The 9,415-nt window shown below is 47.6% G+C and overlaps 1 protein-coding gene across 1 annotated transcript; it reads left to right on the forward strand.

The window, feature by feature from the left end:
• The first annotated feature begins 247 nt into the window (after positions 1-247).
• On the forward strand, positions 248-8,926 carry LOC132087237 (serine/threonine-protein kinase PAK 3-like). Its single transcript, XM_059493239.1, has 9 exons — positions 248-380; positions 2,176-2,239; positions 2,929-2,977; positions 3,745-3,857; positions 4,512-4,629; positions 5,312-5,411; positions 5,813-6,009; positions 7,347-7,484; positions 8,843-8,926. Exons 1-9 carry the CDS (start codon positions 248-250, stop codon positions 8,924-8,926), a joined length of 996 nt encoding a protein of 331 aa, XP_059349222.1.
• Positions 8,927-9,415: the final 489 nt, after the last annotated feature.

The raw sequence follows: 9,415 nt of genomic DNA on the forward strand, positions 1-9,415 counted from the left end.
TGAAACAAGCTGTCTGTATCCCTTGTCAATCTCTTCTTTGCCTTTCCTCACAGTCAACGACTCCTGGCTTACAGGAACAGGCTGTAGTGTCTGACTGCTTTGTTCTGTTTGACTTGAGGTGCGAGTGTTGACATCTCACCGGGCAGCCTGCAAAGAATTCCAGCCAATGTCTGGCAATGAAGGGCCCCAAGTTTGGAGTGAGGCACAGGAACAGTGCCCACCAGAAGTGCTCCAGGTCCAGCACATCATGGGCTCTGATCCTGCTGCCGCAGCAGCATCATCCCAAGGAAGCCTTTCTGTCGAAGCTCGGAGCTCAAGCTCGGGCAGTTACTTCATCTCCCTGAAAGAGGAGACTGAGAAGAAGCACCTGGAGATGCTGGGTACGTCTGGGGTGTTTCTTGTCTGAGGGACAGTGTGTTGTGGGCAGGTGTCAGCAGAGCTTTACCAAATGCTCCTCCTGAGTTTGGTGTCACAGGGCCATTTAGGACTCCCCAGAGGAAGTGCTGTGCTCCGAGGTAGCGAGAGAGAGCTCTGGGTGTTCCTGCTGCCTCTGAGGGCACCTTGGACTGGCTTGGGTTTGCCTGAGCTTCTCTCTCTGCTAAAGGTTGAAGCAGGGGATGTTCTGGGATCAACAGAAGGCTGTGACCTTGCAAATGATCTAGACAAGTCTTGTGTGCTAGTGCCAAACTGAACAGAATTTTTACTTTCCTAAATTCTCCTTAGACTCCTGACTTCGAACCAGTAATCAGAGCAAAAAACTTCACAGAAATGGACTGGTTTTGGAGTTTTGTCTTTTTGGTTGGGGACTTTTTTTTTTGGGAGTGGGGCCATGTTTTTGTGTTGTTTATTTTTTGTGGAGGCCTTTTTTTTTTTTTCTGTGGCGGGTTTTTTTTGTGTTTTGGGTTTTTTCGGTTTATGGTTTGTGGGGCTTTTTTAGTGGAGTTGGTTTTTCTCCATCCTGAAAGCACCCTTCTGCCCCATGTCTTACTGATGGCATTTTTATGACTGCTACTGTTACCACTACTACATCTGCAGTTTATTTTGACAAGAATGCTATCTTTTTGTCAATAAGAACTATTTTGGAAGGACAACAGGTTACAGGACAAATAGAGAGCAAGAGATGTTTTCCATGTGCCCCCAAAGAAAAAAGCGATACTTTTGTAGCAACCTTTATTTAATCTTCTAGTTTTATGCTTATCAAGATGAGTCCAAGAGACGCATCCAAGTGGCATGATCAGATAAAACTGTACTACAGGCATTTCTCAGGAGAGAGCCTCCAGCCCAGCCATGGTATATTCCTCAGATCCATGGCACTTTTCCATACCCAATTCCCACTCTTTCCCATGACTGTTAGAATCCTACCCATTGGCCCAAGCCCTGCTCAGATCAGTCTCCAGGAAAACACATCAAGTCCTTTGTGATTCTGCAGCACAACCCAATGAATCTGCTTCTTGCCTGTAACAGCTGCCAGTGCTGTGCTCTCAGATAAGACCTGGTGGGGCTGAGACCAGAGCCCAGTGGATTCTGTGTCTGCCATCACCTGTTGGGACAAAAAGGGCACTGTTCCACCCCTCGGTGTGGCTGATCTCAAAGCCCATCCTGTCATGTCCTCAATGGGGGCAACAGCTTGTAAGAGGCTCAGGCTTGCTGTGGCTTCTTCCCACTGCTTGCCAGTGCTCATGCTTGGGCTTTGCCAGCCTTGATGTGCTAGCTGCCCTGCCCCTGAGGGCTGGAGGGACTGCAGAGGCTGCAGCCTTCCTTAGCTGGGAGAGGGGCATCTTTGAGCTCAGCCTGCTCATAAACAGGTCAGGCTCCTGATGCTGAAAGCCCCTTTGGGATCAGTTACAGCATGAGCTGCTCTGGTTTACAAATGGAAATAAATTCCTTTGGCCAACTGCTGAAAGGGTGGGGAAGATATCCTTCTCTCCTGGGAATGCATCTCCCCATGCTTTGTTTCCTGTCAAGAGAACTCTTCAAAGGACTGTACAAAATCAGTCTCTGTGCCAGCCATCTGCACTGCAGGGCTGCCTGTCCTGTTGCTGTTGTGGTTGTGGTTGTTGTTACCCAGCTGACCACAAAGGGCTCAGAGCCCCAGACAGTGGGGCTGCCTTTTGTATCTCCTGGAAGCTGGGATCTCTGCTTTAAAGTCACCATCCCGCATTTTGTTTCCCTCAGAGAGAATGGTGAACCAGGAAAATCCCTTTAGGATATACACCGAAATGGAACACATTGGCAGCGGGTGAGTCCAACCACAGTTACTCCTGCACAGCCATGGCCCAGGTGTTTTTCTGGTGGAATGTCTATCCAGTGTGAAGTCAGGCCAGCTGCAAACATGTTCACACACTGGGGATAAGATGACCCCATCTCTCAGTGCTGCTCAGAATTTGTGAGTGTGCTCAGAAGGCATTGTCAGTGACATCTCCGTGCTGCCAAGGTCTTGCCTGCATCAAGGAACAGGACGTGGAAGATCTCCTTGTGTCTCAAGTGTGGGACAGCTCTGTGTTAATTTCCTTAGCATTTTTGTATGTCTCCAAATCATACTGCCCCATTAATGAGAAAAGAAGAAACTTGCTTGCCTGAAAGAGCAACCTAGCCTCTATCAAAGCTGTGTGAGATAACAGTTCCCAAGAACATTTCTTTCCCCTGCTTTGCAGAAGGAAATACTCTGTGGTCAGGATAGGAACCACACAGTTTAGAAAGTGAAACCCAAGAGGAATGACTAAACTCCCTTTAGAAGTTGAATCCCAGTGCTTCAGAAACAGGCCCAGTGCCCATGCACTTGAGAGGAAAATGCATCATCTGCCTATGACAGAGCCCTCCTGCCTCCCGCAGGTTTTTGACACTTCCAGCAGACATCTCCTGTGTGGGCTGGCTTTCACTCTAGGAGCTAAACAGCTTCTCCGTTCTCTGCTTCTGTTTTGTTTCTAGGGGTTTTGGACAAGTGGTCAGAGCACTCAACAATGCCACAGGAGGAGAGGTAAATGTCAACAAGCCCCACAGACTCTGCTGCACATGAGGGCTTTCCCCTCTGGTGTGAGCTGTGGCTGGAGCCCTGGGCAGAGCTGTGCTGAAAAGGCTCAAGAAGCACAGACTGGTGCCAGCCTGCACAATACATTTGGGACTTTGTCCTCCTCAGCTGCCAGAAGGAAGGCACGGAGGCAGCGGCTCTTTTCAGAGAAGGACGTGCTCACTCACTCTCCATTGCTAAAACAAAGGTGGTGCCTTAGAGCACCTCACTGCTCTTTGGGGCTACAGCTTCAGAGTCCTGAATTCTTATTTCTGACTGTCAGCAAATCCATCTGAAAGCTACTGGTAGTTCCTTAGCCACCTGCAGTGCTGCACTTGGGAACTGCACGTAGGGAGAGATCTGCAAGGTGTCCCTAAAAGCCCTAAGCCATGCCCATAGCCCAAGATGTATGCACAGAGTATTAGGGCATGGATTACTTCTTCTGAATCCCAAACAAAGCAGCAGAGAGTGTGGTCAGAGGTTTGTGGGTGATAGCTGAGACACCACTGTTACCAAGTGGACAAGGCAAAACGTCAGTGGCCCCACATGTCCTGTAACTGTCCCCCAAGGGAGCAGAGAAATGGGCTGTTGGAATGTCAGTTCCTAATTACTGCAGTGCCTAATCACAAGGCAGTTTGGCACAGCTCAGCTGTGTCATTGCAAAATCACTTGCTCCATGTGCGTTGTCGTCTCGTGCCACCAACTTCTCGAGTTACTGATTTTTAATGTCATTTTAGGTGGCCATAAAGAAAATACATCTTCAAGGACTGAGAACGAAGGAACTAACTGTTAATGAAATCATGATCATGAAGAAGTGTAGGAGTCCCAGTGTTGTGAATTATTTAGACAGGTGAGAGGTCATGGTCTTATCCCATCAAGGGGCATTTACATACAGCAAACATGAGAGGTTAAAAATCCACTTTGGTCAGTGGCAGAAAGTAGACCTGTTAATTTTTATTTATTCATATTTCTTTACTCATCTCCAATGGATGTGAGGAGAGTGCATCTTGTCTGCATGAGTTTTCCCTGCCACTTGTCGTTTGAAAATTATTCCAAAATTACTGAAACCTGGGTCAGCTGTATCTTACTAAGTCAACACCCTCAGAGTACATTGCCTCCACATTTTTTCGGGATTGATTTTTTAAAGTTTCTTAAATGCTGATGAACCATCCTAAAGTGGATTTCTCTTAGATCGTTGCCCCTCTTTGTCATTGCTGGGCATGCCAGGAAGACTTGGTGCTTATTTCCAGAACCACCATGCCTGACAGGTTTTTACCTGGGCTGTTACTAAACTGCATTTTTCACCTGCTGGCCATCTAAGACATCTCTAAGACATCTCCTTTTTCACTGCTGTGCCTTTCTCCTCCAGACTGCACAGACTGCAGATTGTCTATTCCTTTGATTCTGTCCTAGTCACAAAGGCACCTGGAAACAAGAAACTCGGAAGCAAAACATCAAGGTAGCCATGCATGTTTATTTCCCCGGCCTTGTTTCCTTCTTTCAGCTACCTTCTGGGTGAGGAACTCTGGCTGGTAATGGAGTACATGGATGGAGGCACCCTGAGTGATGTCATCCGCAAGACCTTCCTGTCTGAAGACCACATTGCAGCCATCAGTCGGGAGGTCAGCAATCCCATCTGTGCTTCTGAGGCCTTGGGCAGGATTGTCTGGGAACAGGGGCTCAGAACAGGAGTGATTTCATGTGCCAAGCTTTGTTTCTGTGTGGCTGGTATGCTATGGGCAAGTAAAAGCATCTCAAGTGAAAGGCCTGCCAGTGGCCCTGCACTCACTGTACTCAGTGCCAGTACTCTTATCTCCTACTGTTGTACTCTCGCTCCGCCTCTTGTATTTGCTGTTCCCCATCTTGCCTCGCTAAACTTTTTTCTGTCCTCACTGCATTCCTTGCCTGTTAAAGCAAAGGTGCTGGTGGCAGGATTTGAAACAAACAGCAAAGAAAAAAGTTAGACTCGATTCTCTCAGTCCTTAGCTAAGAAGGATAGAAGTGCAGCCAAAATGCTCTTTGCTTCTGAGCACATCCACTGCAGCAGGAGTCATCCTGGCTGGTTTGCAGGGGAAAGTCTAAAAGAGCAGGTGCTGTTGCTCTTTCCAAAGCTGACATGCCTTTCCTCAGAAAGGTCCTGCTCGGCAAGTGTTGGAGCAGCAAGCTCTTCCTCTCAGTGGCACTGTGTTCTGCCATTACTCCCCATTCCCCTGGAGCGGGAATCTTTTAGATTCTTTGTTTCTTTCTCGTGTGATGAAATCACATCACTCATTTTTGCCCTCCTCTTTCTCTTTCCTCTCTCAGTGCCTGCAAGGACTGGATTTTCTTCATTCAAACAATGTGATCCATCGAGATGTGAAGAGTGACAACATCCTTCTCAGAACCGATGGCTCTGTCAAGCTGAGTCAGTAGATTCTTGGTCAGGTGCAGCGTTCCAGGGATGTGGGTGTGGGGCTGCTTGGAGTGACAGCCAGCTCCCCAAAAATGGTGCTGGTGGCAGCGCAGGGACACCCACTGTGAGCTGAGGGCGCAGTTGCCATGTGCACAGAGATAGGACAAGGAACAAGAAGTCAAGAGTAGTGTTATCCTGTGTGTGTCCAGGAAGAGGGAGGGAGCTACAAGTCTAAAGTTTCCAAAGAACAAAAGCCACTGCTGGAGGCAGTGTAAAAAATCGGGGGATTTTTTAAGTTGCCATTGCCAGGAGATTCAACAGCACATTTTCAAACCTCTACTGGGGAATTCTTTTGCTTGCTTTTCCTAATTGCACAGAATTAAAATAAAACCAGTATTTTTCTTTCTCCTCAGCTGATTTTGGCCTCTCTACTCAGCTCAACTCTGAGCAGAGCAGACCGTGCTTGGTAGCCGGGACTCCTTGGTGGATGGCGCCTGAAGTGGCGACAGGTCAACCATATGGCCCCAAAGTGGACATATGGTCTTTTGGAATTGTGGGGATTGAAATGTTAGAAAAAGAACCTCCTTACTGGGACCAAAGTCATGCCTCGGTAAGCAGCAAATACTCACCGATCCCACTGTCTTTCTCACCTCTCCCATTCCCTGCATGCCATTGGACAAAATCCCATTGCCATCTGCTGGAACTACTTCCACCAAGGTCCCCTCTAAAAATGTCCCTGCAACACATCAGCATCTGCTGTAGATTTGGATACATCAGTGGTCGAACTCAAGCCTTACCACATGCAAACAAACTCCATTCTCAGGAAACACTTTCCTTTGGGTTATAAGTGGTTCCAGTTCTTTTGTCTGTGGAGATGGCCCCAGAAAAAGGAAACAAGCATCTTAGAACTTCTGTTATCTTTCCATAAATGAAGGAAGGAAACCCAAACCCAACAAAGTTTCTAAAACTGTAGTCTTTAGAGGGGAACCTAACCCAGTGTGCAGTTTCTTCTCACTGGGAAACATGCCTGCAACCTGGGCATGAGTGTGTAAAGGCCACTGAGTCTCTTCTGCTTCTTGTGCAGTGCTGCTGTACTGCATTTAGTGACCATGTTTTTTCACAGCCCAAGGCACGTTCTCTGTGTCACCAAGCCAGAGCCTGGTGATGTGGAGAGCCTGCCAAAACCTCCCGTTTGTTTCCTGGCACTTTCTGAGATGGGCCTACCACTAATGCATTGACTTGAGTAGCCAAATGAGCAGAGGGTGACCATAGGGATGGCACCTCTCCTTCTTCTGACCATGACAATTTTGTCTTTTGCTGCAAAATGGGAAGCTGCAATTTTCAGACTGCTGAGAGACAGAGCTGCAGGTGGCACCTGTGTGCCCAAGCAAGCATTTCCATCCCAATACACCGCAGCAGGCATCTTAATGTGGCTGTGTTGAAGATGAGTTTGTAAATCTTTATTTCCTTACCTGGGGATTACCTGATGGATTTTCTTTCTTTTCTTCCAATTCCCATTGTTTTCAAGAACAGCACAAAAAGCTTGATGAGTTTTGTTCTAAGGCACGTGTGCTTAAAGGACCAACAAGCAGTGCAGAGATGCCTTTCATGAACTAACCCTTGAAATTAGTTAGTATAGCACAGTCCCTCTTCCATAAAGCCTCTAAAACTGGTATGAATCCTCAAAGAAGTAAACATGCTTTCGCTGATGTAGTTCCCACTAACTAGGTCAGTCAATGAAATCAGCTGCCAAGGCAAGATCTGTGGGATGGTGGAAAAGCTGTGGCCGCATCAGGGTTTGGATTTTTGGTTGGGAAAGGAAAGTCATCTCTGGGTCTCTGTCAGGGCAGTAACTGCCACTGAGGAACAGAGGCTAAACAAAGGGATCTGGGAGAGCCTTAGAGATGTGAAAGCAGCAGGTGGAGCCTCATGGGTTTTTTTCTCCAGGCTCGACGCCTGATAGCCAAAGTAGGGACCCCAAAACTGCAGCATCCCAAGCTCCTCTCAGCTTTGCTGCGTGACTTCCTGAGCTGCTGCCTGCAGAGAGATGAGGAGCAGCGCTGGTCTGCCAAGGAGCTCCTGCAGGTAAAATGTGAAGGGGCTGCAGGTGAAACAGGCTCTGAGGGATGGGCTCCTCCTCCACTCAAGTCCAAGACATCAGATGAGCCCTCTTCTTCCTCACTTCCACTCTTGGGGCTCTTCAAATGAAAATGGTGAGGAATCCTAGACTGGGCTGGGCTGGCAGGGCCCTCTAAAGGTCCTCTGGTGCAAGTGTCCTGCAATGAGCAGGGACATCTTGAAAGAGAGCAGGTAGCTCAGAGCCCTTTCCCACCTGACTTGAAATGGTTGCAGGGACGGGGCACCTACAAGCTCTTGGGGCAACCTGTGCCAGGGTGGCACCATGCTCCGAGTAAACAAGTTCTTCCTTAGACCTACTCTGACTTGATCCCCATTTTGTTTAAAAATATTCACCCACATCCTATTGTAATTGGCCTAGTTAAAAAAGATGTCCCCCACGTTCTTCAAAGCCACTCTGAAGTCTTGGAAAGTGGCAATAAAGTCTCCCTGGGGCCTGTTCTTCACAAAGCTGAATAACTCCACCTCTCTCTACATTTCCTGAGAGGAGAGGTGCTCTGTTTTCTGTTTCTGTCACGCTCTTAGTTTTTTAATTTGGTGCTGTGTTCAGTTTTACCTAATGTCAAAAGAATTGAAGTAGAGCAATGCAGGGTACAGAGACATGAAATGGAGGTGCAGGAACCCAAGGAAGCCAGTCCCAGCTGAGCAGTCAGAGATTTGGCTGTGGGCAGGAGGGGCTGTGGGGGTTCACTCTGAGCCTCTGAGGGGCCCTGGTTTGTGCCCCCCAGCCCACCCTTAGAGATTTCTGCCACAAACAGAGACAGCCAGGAGGGACTTGTCCCAGCCCCATCTGCTGCCTGGCACCCTCAAGCAGACGGGAACTGTGCCAGGGTTGCTGCCAGGTTGTGTGGCAGAGTGGGAACTGCAGGGCCCAGTGCCCCTGGGCTGGCCCTGCTGGGAAGGAAGGTGCCGACCAGCACACAAGGGGCAGGGCATGGAAAGGTAGACACTGCTCTGTCTCCCTGCGGAAATCAGCACAGTGCCTGTCTTACAAAGAGAGGGACCAATGAGAGGCTTTGGAGTTTCCTGAAAAGAAGAAACTCCAAGGACAGAAAGCACCATTTCTAGAGCACTGGCAGGGCTAAAATCTCAGCAAGATGAAGACACCTGTATAAATGGGTGAGTGAGATTCTGGGCCAGGTTTGCCTGTGATGGCAAAATCCTGCACATCAAGATGGAGGTGTAGACGGTCCCATTGTTCCTCTTCCTGCATCCTTCTAGGGGCAGGAGCAATCCTGTGAAGCACTGAGCTCGGAAAGTCATGGTTCATTGTATTTTGTTGATTTGGTTTTTTTCCCTTTGGGCAGCATCCATTTGTAAGATATGCTGAGCCTGCGTCCAGCCTGGTGCCACTGATTGTTGCAGTGAAGAGGAAGGAGACAAAAATGTGACAATCACATCAGGACCATTTATTTATTCCTTAACAGGTTTAGAGTAGGATTGTAGGTTAGGACTAGGATTAGGATTAGATTAAGGATTAGGATAAGAATAAGGATAAGGATAAGGATAAGGATAAGGATAAGGATAAGGATAAGGATAAGGATAAGCATAGGCATAAGGATAAACATAAGGATAAACATATGGATAAGGATAAGGATAAGGATAAGGATAAGCATAGGCATAAGGATAAGGATAAGCATAGGCATAAGGATAAACATAAGGATAAACATATGGATAAACATATAGATAAGGATAAGGATAAACATATGGATAAGGATAAGGATAAGGACAAGGATAAGGATAAGGATAAAGATAAGGATAAGGATAAGGATAAGGATAAGGATAAGGACAAGGACAAGGACAAAGATAAGGATAAGGATAAGGATAAGGATAAGGATAAGGATAAGGATAAGGATAAGGATAAGGATAAGGATTAGGGT

The sequence above is a fragment of the Ammospiza nelsoni genome, unplaced genomic scaffold, assembly GCF_027579445.1.
Source record: "Ammospiza nelsoni isolate bAmmNel1 unplaced genomic scaffold, bAmmNel1.pri scaffold_55, whole genome shotgun sequence".
NCBI lineage: Eukaryota > Metazoa > Chordata > Aves > Passeriformes > Passerellidae > Ammospiza > Ammospiza nelsoni.

What these genes read in the sequence shown, in the direction of transcription:
- LOC132087237 (XM_059493239.1), top strand. Translation starts at nt 248, where the DNA reads ATGGGCTCTGATCCTGCTGCCGCAGCAGCATCATCCCAAGGAAGCCTT. An exon ending in GGGACCAAAGTCATGCCTCG is followed by an intron (nt 6,010 to 7,346) that starts GTAAGCAGCAAA and finishes TTTTTTCTCCAG; the next exon opens with GCTCGACGCCTGATAGCCAA. An exon ending in CTGCCAAGGAGCTCCTGCAG is followed by an intron (nt 7,485 to 8,842) that starts GTAAAATGTGAA and finishes CCCTTTGGGCAG; the next exon opens with CATCCATTTGTAAGATATGC.